Below are 19035 nucleotides of genomic sequence, written 5' to 3' on the forward strand. Positions count from 1 at the left end.
ATATAATTCATTTAGTCACTCATACATTGACAACACTGACAAATATTTTGTGAAAATGTTTTGTTTGGAATTAATTTGTCAAATGTAAAAAAGAACGACAACAGAAATAACAAAATGTATTTTCTTAATTGATTTGTAGCCAACAGGTCACAATGTTATTCGTGTTTGAGCAAATTAATATATTATTTTTTGTTAATATGATCATTTATTATATATATATATATATATATATATATATATATATATATATATATATATATATATATATATATATATATAGTTTTTTTTCAGGAACTGAACAGTTTCACTCTGGGTCGTTAGCAGCACGGGTGAGGCTGTCACCGGCCGCATGCTGCTTTATGTCGGACAGTCCAGCTTGAGCATAATTTCATAATTCTACATCTCTAAATCTCTAGACACAGACCCTCTTGTGTCTAATGGGCGGAGATCGGCATGTTTAAAACGAGCAAGTTAGGGCGCGTGACCTCAGAGTCCGTCGCTAGGGAAACAAGGACGCTAAGACGCAATCATGCACAAATGACAATTTCTGCTATTTCTTGTTTTGTTTATATTTGCTGTTAGTATTCTCTCTACACTGTAAACACATTATTTATCCCATTATGTGTAGGTAAGACATTTTGCGTTACAAAATCACTTCACTTTTAAAAACGGGACGATCCCCGTATTAGATGGGTGGCAACCTTAGGCCCTTTAACCTTATGAAAACCGTAAAATTATTAACGTGAAAACTAATGAAGTAAGCGCGATCACACCGTGACGTAACACAACCCTGGTGGAGATCACGTGACAGAAAAGGCGCAAAGTTGATACCACTTTTCAACAAACAGGGGTCTTTATCCATATACATGTTGACAAAATATATGTTATAACGTTATGTTTTCACTTTAACTATTAACAGTTTCACAATAAATTGCGCTTAATAATATTTGCTGCAGTATTTCTTATGTTATATGTGTCAAATAAATGAATAAATGGATGAATCCACACGGTCCCGCTAAGTAGAAGGTACTATATCCGGTCTCGGGTCAAAGTTCAGAAGAGCTGCAGTGCGCGTTTCTCTCGTGCCGGGTTTTTAATTTCTTATTTTTGGAATAGGTGGTCAGTTCATTTTATTTCCTCCAGAAAGATGGCCTCAGGTAACGATTGTTTTAAAATATATACATAATCTAAAGTAGCTCATACAACGCAATAATTGTTATTTATTTGTTTGCTGTTCTATGTTGTGAGACATAAAGGATAATTAGCGCAGCACGATTAGCATTAGCGGCTAAATGGCCGACGCGGGATTTGCCATTGTTTAAATGTAAAACAACATTGACGGCATAAGCTATACGAATCTTTAAATAAACAGTTATATGTTAAATTATACACAACGAGCCGGCTGGTAGGTTAATGTGAGACTTTAGATGGGCCTTTAGCCTCCATGCTCATGGTGCGGCGTGGTGTGATTGTTAGCATAGCATGTTACTGATGATTACATGGATGACTGTCTAAGGGTTCAGTTGACGTTTGAATGAAACCCATTTAAAACCTTTTCGATGCAGTGTTGTTTACACTTATCTAATATTTTCTGGCTAATTGTGTAACTTCTTTCTGTTCTTAGATTCAGGCTACGGTCAGCCTGGCGCTCAACAAAGGTAAGTGATATTTACCACAAACACGCACACATATTAACAGTACTAATAATTAATGTAAGTAAGTCTTTATATATAAATGTGTCGATAAGATTTTCAAATCTTAGTGTTTCGTAAGATTGAGTCATTAGCCTGGTAAGAGTAAAGCTGGTACCCCATCAGATTCTCCCAATTTGTTGTTTGTTTCAGCATGTGTAATTTTTACTTCTACTTTTTGTACAGTTACGGATCTTATGGTGGAGCCCAAGGCTTTCAAAGTGGACAGGTAATGCTTGATCATATGACTGTTGTTAATATGCGTCTTCTTAGTGTTGTAGCTTCATTGATTTTGTTTTTTCCAGCAGGCGTATGGTCAGGGGAATGGAAGTGGCTCTTACGGTGGACAGAGCTTCAGTGGTTACGGACAGGCTGGTGGTACGTGACCTTTTAAAGTGATTTGAAAGAGCCACTCAGTTAAAGTTGGCTGTTGTGTAACGGTGTTGATTCCCCACAGGAGAGAGTTATGGCCAGTCGTCTCAGGGATACTCCTCTGCTGGCTACAGTCAGCCTCAGCCGGGCCTGGACAGCTACGGTCAACAGGCTTCATCTGAAGCCTCTCCTGGGTGAGAGATCTGGCTTCTCCATCACACACACACCTCATATCTCTCAAGCCCTAAGTCGGCATTGTGCATGACATGCAAGAATGTTTAAATGTATTTCAGAAAGATGCTTATCTCAAACTTTGGTCCTCGTGTGTCAAGCGTGAATCTGTTTGTTTTTTTTTGCTTCTGTTTGGCACTTTAGCTGCCTTTGCACTGCAAAGATGATAATGTTCAAGGAGGCACACGTTTAATTGTGTATTAAACACACACAATTTAAAAAGCCAAAGTTAAAGTTAGTGCTACATAATTTGATTTAAATGAGTCAAATGGGTTTCTTAAAACAATTTTAACCTTTTATTATTTTTTTATATTTATTACTAGCCTTTTTTCACTGTTAACAAAGGATCCTGATGCACATTTTTACCCACACCAGCTTGTGAACGGTTTCCCTCATCCTCTCTCACTGCAGGTATGCTGATAAGTCGTACGGGCAGCCTCGGTCTTTCGGTCAGCCGGCTGCGGCGGGTGCCGGTGGAGGAGCGTACGGGCAGTCCAGTGGCTCCTATGGGAGCTCTCAAGGTGGATATGTGCGCCGTAATGATGGTAATTGTTTTGTGATGTACTGCGATGTGTCTTGCGTAGACTTTGATCCAATCTGGCCTACAAAGAAAAAGAAAAATTATAATTACATTATTCTATATTATTCCGTCAGTGAGTTTAACCTGTCATTTCTGTCCAGCAAAACCTTGTTTAAGGCTTTGAATACCTTTAGGTCCGGTCTCACAGACGAGGCTTAGACTAAGCCAGGATTAGGCCTTAGTTTAATTAGGACATTTATAGTAAGGTACAATTATAGTAAGATACAATTATAATATACTATGCTACAGTCTCATGACACTTGCATGTTGCAAGCAAGCGTCCAGTTAGCATTTTGGAAATTAAAAATTGTGCCTTTTTAGTCCCGTTTTGAGAGAAGCGAGAAGTGTTTTCAAACCTGTAGATCGTTTGCTTTTTTCCGAAACGGGGAATAAATTTGTTACAATTTTGCATTTTCTTTCAAAAGGCAACATTTCAGAGCGTACCAAAATGTTCATGCAAGTCACATGTGAGTAAAACTGTCCTCTTATTGGTCAGGTTCTTCTGCGTCATCCTTTAAGATGAATTGACATTCATGTATAAGTGAATATCTGTATATCTTTATTTGTAGATGTCGAGACTCACGCAAACACTTACACGAATGTAGCCGCCATTCCCGCTCGTACTGATAAGTTATATACATTTAAAATTGTGTTTTATATATATTTATATAAATAATGCAGTTAGAGCGGGAATCAAGGCTTCATCTGGGTTCTTGCAATGCGTGAGAAGAGCAGTTCCACTATTTTAAGATGAAGAGGCGTTCTTTAGTTTTCAGCTGCGACGGTTAATGAGCTCACGGACAGAATCAGACACTGCAGCTTTAATGTAACGCATGTCCCGTAATGAATTGAGACCGCTTGGTTCGGATTCCTCTCACCTCAACCGAACTGCCCCAGAGTTCGTTTTCAGTCGGGCTGAGATCATTTAGGCAATCTCGGAGCAGTTGTTTTGGTGTGGATTCGAGCGATTGCTGTCTTCATGTGTGTGCCTGACCGAACTAAGGGAGAAAACACCAGGTCCGAATCAAACGCTCTGAACGAGCCAGGTGTGAAAGTGCCCTTAAACCCCCATCTTCCCCCCCACAGGTGAGGCGCGCAGGTATGGCGATGACGGAGGCTCAGACAGGACTGAGGGCTACAGGGGCAGAGGCCGTGGGGGTTTTGACCGGGGCGGTTATGACCGCGGAGGCTTCGACAGAGGTGGCCGAGGAGGCCCACCCTCCGGTATGGGGTAAGTGTGCCCACCCCAGAAGGTATTACTGCACTCGGATGAAAAACATGCTATTAGACCTGAAAGCTGTTGATGATAAGACTTTAATTTAACTTATTTTTTTTATATTTTGCTATGCATAACTAATTTGGTGAGAATTTGTTCTACAAAAGGTGCTTCCACTGTACTTTATTATTTGAAGTGGTTGTACTCTTAATGGACAACACCATCTGTTTGTTTCTCTGAAGTGACACTCCACCCAATATAATGTTGTCAACTAATTGCAGTTAGTTGTTGGATGCTTTATTATAAATAGCTTATAGGCTACAGTAGCCAGGTTTCTCCATGTTAGTGCATATATATATGTGCATAAAGCATCACATTCACATACAGGACATGTTATAGCTCAAAACACACAAACAATGATATGCGTAACTGGCACATCTATGGATATTTGCCCTCAAGGTTTCATCTGCTCTTGAATTGGCGAGATCTTAAAAGTCTGACTTTTGTTAGACCGAGCTAAGAATTTAAATCGAGAATTGCAAAGCTAATTATGGTAAAAATATGATGTGTAGGAGAGACTCAAGCACAACCCTTCCTCTTACACTTTTTCAAGGCCAAATTAATTGGTTGGTTTCCCTTGAATTAAATGCTAATTCTGGAAGAGGAAAAAAGGCCAAAACAAAAAAACCTGAAGTTGCCCATTGTTATCCTCTGAAGCTGATTGGATGATTGAGAACCTGGTCGAATTCCAGTTAATTTTATGCTCATTTCTCCTGGTCTCCATTGTTCCAATCACCTTTTTTTCTTTTTTTTTTTCTTCCCTTTGGGAGTTTTCACATCGTTCAGCTACGAGGAACAATTCTCAGTCACTCCACATGAATCGCTGTCTGTACGGTGTTGTTTCTTTTTGTGTTAACTGGTCTACATTTTATACTACAGGTATCAAAGTGAGTGAAATTAAAGTTGGACCACAGCCATTGGAGCTCATAAGCACTCATAATGGAAGACAAATGTGTGCTCGTCTACACGAGTGCCACAACAGTTAGACGCTCAAATCTAGTTTTGTTTCTTGAAAAAAATGAAAGAGGGAGCAGGGAGGTTGTCCTCCGTGCTCTGCTCTGGTTTTAGCTACATCTCCGTCTCAATTCAGAGAGCGCATCAAATCTTGAAGTTAATCCAAAACCATTCTAATTTGAAAGAGGCTTGCCTTTTGGTTTCAATTTGAAATGTTTCATGTACATTTGGCCCATCATCCTTAACCAAACTGTCAATGGGAGCCGTTTCCTCCTCAGTAGTAAACCATGGCATGAATACTGGTAAAGAGGGAGCCTTGCGCTCCCAGGTTTCAACAAAGGAAAGCCATCATATCTTCAATTTTTCCTCTGCAGTGGTGGTGACCGTGGTGGCTACAAAAATTACGGTGGTAAGTGATGAGCATCAGAACTGTCTCAGTGGGGGAAAAGAAATAAGAAATACAGAAAGATTAGCTGGCAAATGAACTCTTGAGCCACCTTGTTATGTCAACCCAAAGGAACATCATTATTGCTGTCCTCTCTGGTAATACTCTTGTGGGATAAAGTCTAACAACTACCCAGCTTTACTCTTGTAAAATGGTATCTTTGCATGAGGAAACTGAATTAAATGTCAGTCTTCTGGATGCCACCTGCACATGGTGAAGAAGAAAACATGATTTAGATCAATACTTGGATTTATTTTTGCTAGACACACAGAAATTTGTCCTGGTCTACAAAGGTCTTGGAAAAATGGTGCAGCAATTTTGGACACTGGTGCATAGCTTAAACTGTCACTGTAAAGGTCAAATCTACATAGCAAAGCAGATTGGTTTTATTTTCTTTTATTCATAGACTTTGTATTGAAATAAGGATTTATGACATAAGTTCTCAAAGTTGTGTTTCTCTTTCGTGTCTTGTTGTTTTTCAGGACCCAGAGACTATGGTCAAAAGGATGATGGAGGTAAGTGCGACTGTCTCGCTTGAAGCATTTCAACTTAAATTCAGAAGTGAGAGAGAGAATGTAGTGGTTTGATTTGAGTTGGCATGACTGGTAGTGGAAGTTACCCTGGTGTGCAGATATACTGTAATGGTGTCATGATTCCAACATGAATGTATGCTCTCAATTACAGATGGCGATCAGGATAACTCGGACAATAATACCATCTTTGTCCAAGGTCTTGGAGAAGAGGTCACCACTCAGGAAGTGGGTGACTTCTTCAAACAAATCGGGATCATTAAGGCAAGTTCTCTCGCCAGAAGGTCATGCAGGGCCCTATGCAATCAGTTTATTTCCCCCCCTAAAGTATGTTTTTCTTTTTATTCAAATTCATGTTTTTATTTCTTTTTTTTTTTTCTCGACTCAGTTTTAAAGTTTAGTTATCAAAAAGAATGAAAGAATTATTGAAGGCATAACTTCGGAGTGTAGAGGAGCGTAGAGTGTCTTCTCATTTCTTTTTTTTTCTTTTTTTTCTGATTACATTTTAATGGTATTTTAAATTGATCAAGCATGTCCAATCAATTGAATTCAGAAAACTTTAACAGCTTAATTTATTATTTTACAATAATTTGGACCCTATGAAATTCTATTAGTTTTTCTGGGTTTGATTTAATACATGTCAATTGTAGTAAGTATAAAGAATTAATTAAATAATAATAATAATAATAATAATAAAATGTAATTAAATGAAAATGGAGTTGTTTCTTAGGCCAACAAAGTGCGGCACAACACGATTTACTTAACATGAACAGGATTTTTGTCAATTTTAGAAGTACCTTCTACTGTACAATATAGATATAGTGTGTATATGTCAAGTTAAACCAAGCTTTGTGGGTGGTCATGAAGACCTTTGAGTTTGTGTGCATGTGACAAATGTCAGATGAAGTTCATGCCCTCATATAGTAAGACGGCAGATGCTGAAAACACTACGAGTGGCACTACATGCAGACTTCATATTTAAATGTTATATTAAATGTCTTTTTGCGGTGTAAAATTCACTGACACTAGTCCATGTTGCGATTTAAGTGTACAACCCTCACTTCTCCAAAGTTTGCCAAATTCCATGACGTTCTGCATTATACAGTAAATTACACTTATGATAGGATTCCAAGATTCGTCTGTTTTCTGCATCCTGGAAATCCTAGAGTCCTAGTCATGAACTACAGTGACCTGAAGAACCCTGACTTACAGTTGCTTAATCTACTCTAATGTCTTCAACAGCTCAATAAGAAGACTGGCCTTCCCATGATCAATCTGTACACGGATAAAGCCACTGGACGATTGAAGGGTGAAGCCACAGTCTCCTTTGACGATCCCCCCTCAGCCAAAGCTGCCATTGATTGGTTTGATGGTAAAAGAAACATCCATGCTGTGTCTTTGCCTCTGATAGCCACAAAATCACTTTCACAATGCTGTTTCCTTTTCCTGGAAAATAGGAAAGGAGTTTAAGGGAAGACCCATCAAGGTGTCGTTTGCTACGAGAAGGGCAGAGTTCACCCAGAGAGGAGGAGGCCGAGGAGGTGGTGGTGGAGGAGGAGGTGGTGGCGGCCGCGGAGGTGTGTGTGCTGGACATCTTCACTAGTCCTTCCTAGTTGCTTTACTTGCCTAATAAACCAGTTCGATCGTTTAGACCCGCCTGGATTGAAACGAGGGTTATGCTGATTATTTAGGGTTTTAACGATACCCTCATGTCATGATCCTATACATATCACGACACTGAACTCCCGATACGATATTATTGCAATACTCCATCAAAATGTTAAATTTGGTGTTACATTGTGGATGTAAATGAATAGGCTTGGACTTTGGAAACCCAAAGCACGAAACAATAGTGACACCAGAATAAAAATATTCATCATTTTTCATTTGATGAATTCTTGCACTTTCACTGACTAGACATATTTAAAATAATGTAGACCACTTTTTACTGGTAACATGAGACATTTTGGCATTATCAGGACACACAAATATTCCCCCATTGCATTATACTTTTATTATATTCAACATTATATATAGTAGTTTAATGTAGTAATTAGGGGTGTAACGGTACGCAAAAATCACGGTTCGGTACGTACCTCGGTTTTAAAGTCACGGTTCGGTTTATTTTCGGTACAGTAAGGGAAAGAAATGCAAACATTAAACTGCAGGTTGTTTATTACTATAAACTTTTTTTAACAATTTGTTTACACTTTTTTTAAACACTTTTTAATAAAATATAATAAAATATATATAAAATAAAAAAAAGAATAAGAAATAAAATACTGCTGCAAAGTTCTCCACTAAATAAAATACTCTCAGTCTCAAACCAATATCACATAATACATTTAATGAAAAATATAAATAAATAACTATGATTACAGTGCAGCATTACCAATCCCAGCTTGTAGGCCTGCTCATATTTAAAAATTAAGACTGGGAAAAAAAATAACTTTATTTGCACAATTTGCTGTAATTAATTGCAATTCCTCCAAGCTTGTAATCATCAATAATTAAACTTAGAATCACCCAATTAAATGAAACACCGGGAAAAAAGGAATAGAAAATAGCCCTATATTAAAATAATATATATATCAATGTATTATTATTTTTCAATAATCAATCAACAATCAATTTAAGATTTTTTTTTCCATTTTTTTTACTAATTATCAAAATAAAATATATTCCTACAAAGCTATTATTACCAGAGCATGTGATCAGAGCAGGTCATTTTACCATTGTTGCCAGCATGACTATACCAGCTCAGCAAACAGAAGTGTACTACTGAGAAATTTCACCTTATTTGAGTGGACTTTGCTTTTCCAGTGCGTGATCGGTACATGATTGGAGTGTTTGGGCCGTTAACGACAGAGCAGAACGCGCAGCGCAAACACGGAGTCGAACATTGAGCAGAGAGCGCAGCGCGCAGACACGCACGCACACACACACGGAACGGAGAGTGCGGCGGCGCACACGGAGCGGAAAAGCTTTTTTTCACCCTGCAGTCGATTTCATTGGTTTAGGTTACAGTGACGACGGGTAAAACTAAAACCAGACGGGCTCTGGTTAGAATCAGCTGCAGGGCGGGATTTGCGCTGAACGCGAAGGCTTCCGCCACTTAATATGTTCGTGTGGAAACACGAAAATGTACCTATGTTCCGCACACAAAATATTGCATTCAGTCATTCGGTACACACGTGCACCGAACCGAAAGCCCTGTACCGAAACGGTTCGGTACGAATACACGTACCGTTACACCCCTAGTAGTAATGACACTAAAACTCTGTAAACAATGTTTCACAGTTTTCATTTTGGGTGAATATACACAATACATTGTTGCAATTTTGTATTGACACGATATATTGTTACACCCTTACTAATTCTTCTATGCTGTTTTGTGCGCACAGGTTTTCGAGGCAGAGGCGGCTTTGGTGGGGGTCCCTCGTTTGACGTCAGGGGAGGAGACTGGCCTTGTCCCAACAGGTTTGCACCATGTAGTCATTTGTGCATTTGTGTTTAAGAGGAATATGTAGTCAGATGGTGTTCATTTATATACCTCTCCTTGCAGCTCTTGTGGAAACATGAACTTCGCCAGAAGATATGAATGCAACAAGTGTGGAACTCCTAAACCTGAAGGCGGTGATAGTTACGGAGGTGGTAAGTTTAATGCATGGACACTACGCACATTTCTTTACAGTCTTTGATGTCACCAGCAGGTTTCTGAAGCATCACTCCCAGAATATCTGAAAATGGGCAAAGAGGCGGATTAGCTGAGCTGATGTGACGCTAACAGAAAGCAGACAAATGGCTAGTAGTGACAGAAGTGGCAATCCACCTGTCACTCAAGTGGCCACACCCTTAATTATGCACAACTTTAAGGCTTAATATAATTTAAATGGATGAGTTGTAAAAAAAATTCAGCCCCTCACAGTCGTCATAAAGGGCAAAATTAGCTATATAGACTAAAACCACTTTTTGTACCAGGCTGTAAAGTTGAGCATTTTAACTATGGAATTGACTCTTTTAGACCCTGTCTCTAGTGGTCAATGAATTGCAGTTTGTCACTTCCATGTTGGTTTCGAGAGTTGAGAAGGTTGTCGCTTGGTTTAATAAAACATTTGACCAATAGAGGATGTGATTTGCCCCAACTCTTCTGAATGGCAAGCAGAAATGATGCACAACGCTTGTATTCATGCTGCCGCCCACTCTTCCCAGAGCGTGGAGGTCGGGGCGGGTACGGAGGCGACCGCGGGGACCGTGGCGGGTTCAGGGGCGGCCGAGGCGGGGGTTTCCGGGGTGGAGACCGCGGAGGCTACGGTGGAGGAGGATACAAAGCTGGCGGAAGGTAAAGAGAACCTCTCATCTCTACAATCGGTCGTAATCCAGCATGAATGTTGTGTGACGTGTGTAATCTCCTCCGTCCTAAAGGGCAGACCACAGAGAAGAGAGACGCGGCCGGCCATACTGAAGACTCCCAGACCATTGCTGATTGGGGTGTGGGAGGGGGGTTAGGGGAGAGGTTTGTGTCCGCATACCTTTCTGTTGCATGAGCGTCCTGCATATACTGTTTGAGCAGTTTTTCCCATAAATGTTGAATCTACTGCGAGGAGCTGAAGGAGGCTGAGTGAAGGGAACAGGATGAATTTGTTCTCAGATCCGCCACTTTTCTAAACCTTCAGTCCTGTAAGGAAATGGCAAAACTGGCCACAGATCAGCTTTAAAGGATGATGTTGCTCTAGGTGAAGGGGATGGGGCCAAATGTTATTTTTGTTACTTTTAATTTCCTGAATTGTTGAATCCGGCATTTAGTGTGTGATAGATTTGTGAAATGCTTATTGTTTTGTAAAAATCAATCAACACAAACTGTTTTACTTGTTTCTTTTTTTTTTTCTTTTTGCAAAAAATATTAAACACCCTTTTGATCTTAATGTACTTGTGCCTGTTTTTTTTTTGTTTTTTTTTGAGAAGGACATCTGACATACAGGTCATTAATCTTAGTTTAAAACAAAAACAAAAAAACTCCCTAATAACAGTGGTTTAAAATGGCCTGTAAAATCAGAATGGTATAAAATATATTGTATGCTAATCATAACTGTAAGTCATTACATATTTAATCAAAGACCTGTCACTGCTTTGTTGAATAAGAGCCATGGAAACCTACTGAGTGCACCTTTGAATCGCTTATATATAATAATGAAGCAATGAAACATTACAATACGAATTGAGAATGTATTCAAGCCATAGATGAGATGATAGCTTCAGTTTAAAATTGGCATGAAATCAATTTACTTGATGTTCTGCTGCCAAATATTAGCAGAAGATGTTAATATTAGTAACATTAATAATGTTAATATTAATATTAATATATAGAAAAGTAAGTAAATGTTACTTTTTGGGGGGGTAATATTTTGTTTTCAATTAAAATGAAATGTTTTGCTTTAACAGATTTTCCTCAAGTTTTAAATTCACTTTTTCGAATCCAATTTATGGATATAAAATATATTAACGGCCTTAAATTGCATTAAAAATTCTTTTAAACCTCCACAGCCTGTGTTTAATACCAATAAGCCTACCAAAAACAGCAAATAAGTTTGTTAGCCAGGTTTGCTTTCCACTTTTAGCCTACGTGAATAGCCTAAATAGGGGTATATAACTAACCATTTGATTTATTCTGACTGAAGGACTTGGATATATTACATAATGTACGTAAATTGATTTCTGTTTAAAATATTTGCATTTATGGAAATAAAATTAAGTGTAAATTCCATCGTTTGGTGAAAATGTCAGTAAAGTATCTACACGCATCTTTGTGTTACTTAACCAAAATTTTATTCATTCTTATCCAAAACGACAACAGAAACAAACAAAAGACAGTGTTCTTGTTTATCTCTAAAGCTGCTTTGAAACAATCTATTGTATAAAGCACTATATAAATAAAGGTGACTTGACTTGAAAAACCATGTGAACTCCCATGTGACCAGCTCTCTGATCACGAAGGGCTTATGACCCTAAAATACTGCATCCTCTAAACATCACCACCCTTGTCCACAAACATTATATAGAAAGAAAAAATATACTATTAATAAACATTTCCTCTATATGTATGTGTATATATATATACAATTCTGACTTTTCTCGTATAACTCGCAATTCTGACTAAAACACGCAATTGCAACTTTATATCAATTGCAAGCTTATATTACACAATTCTGACTTTTTTTTCCTGCAATTCTAACGTTATAACACGCAATTGCAACTTTATATTAATTGGGAGTTTAAATAAATTGCAACTTTATATCAATTGGGAGTTTAAATAAATTGCGAGTTTATATCTTGCAATTCTGAGAAAAAATTCAGAATCGGAGTTATATTAAAACATGTCCTGGCTCTTCCAAGCTTTATAATGCCAGTGAATGGCCATAAAGTCCATAAAAGTGCATCTATTCATGATTAAAGTGCTCCAGATGGCTCTGGGCGGTTAATAAAGGCCTTCTGAAGTGAAGCGATGCGTTCGTGTAAGACAAATATCCATATTTAAAACTTTATAAAGTAAAATAACTAGCTGTCCTTAGTTGGGGACATTTAATTTAATATTAAACAATATTATTCAACAATATTATTGATCTGCCTGCATTGACACCATTATATGAGAACATCACGGTTTACTCCAGAGCGCTATATATATATATATAGATGAACTAAATTAATAACATTTTTACAACAAAAATGAACCATCACTGAACTAACTTAAGCTGGACTGACTCTATTTTCTTCTAGATCTGCTGCACAGCAGAAACAAACTCTGTTGCATTATTTTCCTGTTATCTCTGTAAAGCTGCTTTGAAACAATCTTGTAAAAAGTGCTATATAAATTAAGGTGGCTTGACTTGACTATGCATGCACGATATGACAAAATAAATTACATTTTACTTGTTTTACTTAAATATATAATTTTTAGTAAAAAAAAAAAGTAATATTAAGCATTGGTTAGCATTTATCATTATTATTGTGCATAAGTGTTAGCCTGGAAATCCAGACCTAAATCTAAAAGTAATTATAATGAAATAAATATATAATACAATTATAAATCTAAAAGATTAATGGTCTGGCGTCGACTAATGAAAATCGGCCAGCTCGAGGGGCGTGCCTCACTGCACGCAATTGGATAACACTACGACCAATCACAACAATAAACCCCATATGCTTAGCTACCAGCGGAGCTAACTGGTAGATTAGACTCTTACCGTATCCGGTCGGCAAAACAGCAAAAACGTCCTTCTTGCAAAGGAACGATTCGAGCGCAGTCTTCTGTTCCTCTTTTAGATAAAAAGCCAAACTCGTTCATTGTAGCGGCCAAAGCCGTTTCAAACAACTGGTGTTCATCCATAGCCATCTTGCAATGTTTACTAATGACTTCAACATCACAGCGCTGTCGTCATCTTCATCTCGCCTCTGGCCCGCCTATATCAGATAACCCGATGTGATTGGTGCAGCTCAGGGCTTATTTAATGAGCATCATTACTCGACACTAGAGTAACTCGCTGAGCAAATTCAACTTGTGCTCTCGCGAGAACTCTGGATTACCAGGGTACGTAAGTGTTGGGGTGGGCTAGCAATGCAATTCATTTTTGGGGTAATCTTAATTTTTAAGGAGTGATGCTTACATTTTCCCAGAATAAAAATCAACAGTTTTCTCCAAAGGCGAGATCTTCACACAGCTGCCCGTCTCCTTTGTACAGACACTACATACATTACAAACACTGAGGAAAACTGTTCTAGGTAGGGCTGTCGAGTTACTGATGTTAATGCACCTGTTGCTCATTTCATTTTGTTATTGCAGAACTTATAGTTGCATATAGATCAGGAAATGATACCATGGTTGTATCTTTCAACAATGAACAATCATAATGACAAAAAAAAACAAAAACAAATATCAGGGGTTTGCATACATCATAATATAAGAATACACAGGAAAAAAGCACAATAATACATAAAGAAAATGCATTTTTTGTTTGCTATAAACCTGAGGGATAAAGCGAGAGTTAAATTCAACAAGAAAAAGAGGAAAACAATGGAGATTTAAGCGACTTTTGCTTGTGGATGAACATTTTTGCATATAAAATGAAGAAATTTAACAACATATTCAAGGGATGATGATTTGGGGGTTTCGTGATAAAAAATAATATCTTCAAGGATAAAACTGTGGGTCACATTAGTGGGTTAAAAATGTAAGAACTTAAATCAACCCATAATTTATTGGTTATACTACAATCATAAAATAAATGAGCGGCTGTTTCTTCAACAAGACACACAAAATGAGCAAGTTTCGTCAATATCAAGATATTTACAGATACAGAATTAAACCTGTTGCTCATATCTTTTAAGTTGTTGCGCTTGTGATAACGTCGTAGGTCACATGAAAACATCAACATGGCGGATGATGTACGGCTCACATTCATACTTAACGAGATCTGCCTATAAAGTACCTACTCTTTTAGCGCTCGTTAAGTAAGTACTTATTGACATTAAGTACCTACTCAGTGAGTATGCGGGTTCGGACTGACGGCCTTTTCTGTATGGGCCAGTATGGTCTGAAAGCAGTTGTCAAGTCAAGACATCTTCATTAACAGCGGGGGAAATAAGTATTGAACTCTTCTGATTATTATTTTCACTCCTCTATCAGAAATCTTGCGAGGAGCACTGGTCGAGGCAAATTTATGGTGAAATGATTGTCTTTCCACTTCCGTATTATGGCCCCAAAAGTGCTCACTGGACCATTCAGAAGCAGAATGGCGCCTATAACCAATGCCATCATTATGTGTTGGAACAATTAGGTTGCGAAGGTCTTGAGACAGCTCTTTGCTTTTACCCATCATGAGATGCGTCTTGTGTGACACCTTGGCAATGAGACCTTTTTGTAGGCCATCATTTGGGACTGAACCAGCTGTTATTAATTTCCACTGACGGGGCTGGATTGCTTTTTAATTACTGTAAGTTTTCAGCAGTTGTCTTGGCTTTCCATGCCTTTTTGCGCCTCCCTTTCTTCATGTGTTCAATACTTTTTCCCTGTGTCATTTCACATTATTACACATAACTTAATTTCTGAACTTATTTTTGTTTGTTTCTTTGTATGTATGGCTTACTTGGGTTGTTACCAACATCTGGTGAACATTTCATGTCAATAGCACCTTTGGAAATATATTTACTGAGAAAAATGATGACGTGTTCAATACTTATTTCCCCCGCTGTAAATTTCTTCTTATGATTAATTTTCACACTTTTATCATATAGTGACCAGTGGTGTTGTAAATACCTAAAGAGTTGCATATGCCAAGTAAGAAAACATATAAGTGGCTACATGTGGTGTGATAGAACTTCAAGACCCTAGGAATAGTTGTCTATAAAAATCTCATACAGCAATCATGAGAAAAGCAACATGAAAGCAAATAAGAAGAAGCCATCAAAGTCTAGAACTCTTGATTAGTTTGATTCCATAATAACCCAATGGATGAATTGCAAAGCAAGTGCAATTTTACTATCTGGACGGCAGGCTACACGAATAAACAAGGTATGCAAAGTGGTGCAATGGATCGCTGGGTCCTACCAGCTTGGTGAAAACTTGCTGGGACCCGAGGGGTATATACAGTGGGTACGGAAAGTATTCAGACCCCCTTAAATTTTTCACTCTTTGTTATATTGCAACCATTTGCTAAAATCATTTAAGTTCATTTTTTTCCTCATTATTGTACACACAGCACCCCATATTGACAGAAAAACACAGAATTGTTGACATTTTTGCACGTTTATAGACCCTTTTACAGCCCACGTGATCAAATAGTTGCGCGCACATTTTGGCAATGGAAGTGGTGTTTTTCCCCACTGGCTCTAACGTGTTGGCACCTCCGAAAGTTTATCAAAACGGTTTCCCAGCATCAAAATGTCTGGTTGTTGCGTTTACGGTTGCACTAATCGATATTCCACCAAGGGGCTTAAGTTTTATAGGATTCCGACAGGATCACGGCCGTTTCAGAATAGTGACTGCAGGCGATTAAACGTGTTGATTGGAGCGAGGACATAATAAAAAATGCTCGCGTCTGTTGTTTAATCCGCTCGCGTAGCTTGACACGCTGCTGATTCTCGCCATACTTCCGTTGCCAATATGCGCGCGCATACGTCATCGTTGTGTACAAACAGTAAAAGGGTCTATTAAAAAAGAAAAACTGAAATATCACATGGTCCTAAGTATTCAGACCCTTTGCTGTCACACTCATATATTTAACTCAGGTGCTGTCCATTTCTTCTGATCATCCTTGAGATGGTTCTACACCTTCATTTGAGTCCAGCTGTGTTTGATTATACTGATTGGACTTGATTAGGAAAGCCACACACCTGTCTATATAAGACCTTACAGCTCACACAAATGAGAATCATGAGGTCAGAGGAACTGCCTGAAGAGCTCAGAGACAGAATTGTGGCAAGGCACAGATCTGGCCAAGGTTACAAAAAAATCTCTGCTGCACTTAAGGTTCCTAAGAGCACAGTGGCCTCCATAATCCTTAAATGGAAGACGTTTGGGACGACCAGAACCCTTCCTAGAGCTGGCCGTCCGGCCAAACTGAGCTATCGGGGGAGAAGAGCCTTGGTGAGAGAGGTAAAGAAGAACCCAAAGATTACTGTGGCTGAGCTCCAGAGATGCAGTCGGGAGATGGGAGAAAGTTGTAGTAAGTCAACCATCACTGCAGCCATCCACCAGTCGGGGCTTTATGGCAGAGTGGCCCGACGGAAGCCTCTCCTCAGTGCAAGACACATGAAAGCCCGCATGGAGTTTAAGATGGTGATAAATAAGATTATCTGGTCTGATGAGACCAAGATATAACTTTTTGGCCTTAATTCTAAGCGGTATGTGTGGAGAAAACCAGGCACTGCTCATCACCTGTCCAATACAGTCTCAACAGTGAAGCATGGTGGTGGCAGCATCATGCTGTGGGGGTGTTTTTCAGCTGCAGGGACTGGAGGACGACTGGTTGCAATCGAGGTAAAGATGAATGCGGCCAAGTACAGGGATATCCTGGACGAACACCTTCTCCAGAGTGCTCTGGACCTCAGACTGGGCCGAAGGTTCACCTTCCAACAAGACAATGACCCTAAGCACACGCTAAAATAACGAAGGAGTGGCTTCACAACAACTCCGTGACTGTTCTTGAATGGCCCAGCCAGAGCCCTGACTTAAACCCAATTGAGCATCTCTGGAGAGACCTGAAAATGGCTGTCCACCAACGTTTACCATCCAACCTGACAGAACTGGAGAGGATCTGCAAGGAGGAATGGCAGAGGATACCCAAATCCAGATGTGAAAAACTTGTTGCATCTTTCCCAAAAAGACTCATGGCTGTATTAGATCAAAAGGGTGCTTCTACTAAATACTGAGCAAAGGGTCTGAATACTTAGGACCATGTAATATTTCAGTTTTTCTTTTTTAATAAATGTGCAAAAATGTCAACAATTCTGTGTTTTTCTGTCAATATGGGGTGCTGTGTGTACAATAATGAGGAACAAAATGAACTTAAATGATTTTAGCAAATGGCTGCAATATAACAAAGAGTGAAAAATTTAAGGGGGTCTGAATACTTTCCGTACCCACTGTATGCCTCCAGCAATGGTTTCAGCAGATACCATTGGGGAACAGGCTTTGACCCCATAGGTGATATCTTTTCCCTTCAAGGTTGAGTCATAGAACATCACTGGAACAGAACAATACATCCACACAGAGCAAACTTGAACTAATATAAACTTCTTCTTACGATTAATTTTCACACTTTTATCATACAGTGACCAGTGGTGTTGTAAATGCCTAAAGAGTTACGGTAACACTTTACTTGAAGGGGTGTGCATAAGACTGACATGACACCTTGATAATCATGACATGACTTATCATGAATATGAAGGAGGTCTTATGCATCTTTATGACAACTGTCATTAAGTATCATTCGCTCAATTATGACATTTTTAATGCATATATGATATTGTTTGAGATGTCTTTATTATGACAACTTGACATAAACCAATACATTAAAAACCTGTCAGTGTCTTTGTCATGACAACTTGACATTACCAAGATAACATAAATTGTCTTGTCCTCAACTACAGTGGTACAAATTGAATTTGTCATTAAAATGTCACTTTAATGACTAATTCAATTTGACCCACTGTCGTTGAGGTCAAGAAAAGCATACATGACACTGTTATAAAATAATTTGACAGAGTATTAACATTTAATGATATTTCAATGACAAATTCAATTTGTACCACTGTAGTTGAGGTCAAGAAAAACATTCATGACACAGATGTCAGTTATAATGGCCTCATGACAGCCAATGTCAAAACCAATCACATGACAGTTTAATGAAATGTTAACCCATAAAGCTAAGTGGTTTCTTAAGTTTGATAGTTAATCTGCTATGTCATGTTTATGACATATTTATGACAATTTATGTTATCTTGGTAATGTCAAGTTGTCATTAACAAGACATTGACAGGTTATGATGTATTGGTTTATGTCAAGTTGTCATAACAAAGACATCTCAATCAATGTCATATTTGCATTAAAAATGTCATAATTTAGCGAATGATACTTAATGACAGTTGTCATAAACATGCATAAAACCTCCTTCATATTCATGACATGTGACATGTCATGATTATAAAGGTGTCATGTCAGTCTTATGCACACCCCTTCAAGTAAAGTGTTACCGTTTTTCTTAGTTCAAGTTTGCTCTGTGTGAATGTATTGTTCTGTTCCAGTGATGTTCTACGACTAAACCTTGAAGGGAAAAGATATCTCCTTTGGGGTCAAAGGCTCTTCCCCAAAGCTCTCTGCTGCAGACTTTGCTGGAGGCATATATACCCCTCGGGTCCCAGCAAGTTTTCACCAAGCTGGTAGGACCCAGCGATCCATTGCA

At 38.5% G+C, this 19035-nt stretch overlaps 1 protein-coding gene across 4 annotated transcripts; it reads left to right on the forward strand.

Moving 5' to 3' along the window:
- Positions 1-1035: 1035 nt before the first annotated feature.
- On the forward strand, positions 1036-11004 carry taf15 (TAF15 RNA polymerase II, TATA box binding protein (TBP)-associated factor). Of its 4 annotated transcripts, none has more exons than XM_084127460.1 (16): positions 1036-1157; positions 1625-1658; positions 1878-1920; positions 1997-2069; positions 2149-2257; positions 2706-2815; positions 3961-4105; positions 5479-5513; positions 6032-6064; positions 6234-6343; positions 7322-7451; positions 7537-7656; positions 9484-9559; positions 9645-9733; positions 10292-10421; positions 10505-11004. In XM_084127460.1, the coding sequence occupies exons 1-16, from the start codon at positions 1148-1150 to the stop codon at positions 10542-10544; spliced, it is 1287 nt and encodes a 428-aa protein (XP_083983586.1). In that variant the 5' UTR covers positions 1036-1147; the 3' UTR covers positions 10545-11004. The 4 variants fall into 4 exon arrangements, with proteins under 4 accessions (XP_083983586.1, XP_083983585.1, XP_083983587.1 ...); XM_084127459.1 differs by having other exon boundaries at positions 2000-2069; positions 2706-2839; XM_084127461.1 differs by having other exon boundaries at positions 2000-2069.
- Positions 11005-19035: the final 8031 nt, after the last annotated feature.

Source organism: Abramis brama (genome assembly GCF_963993115.1).
Source record: "Abramis brama genome assembly, chromosome: 10".
Lineage (NCBI taxonomy): Eukaryota > Metazoa > Chordata > Actinopteri > Cypriniformes > Leuciscidae > Abramis > Abramis brama.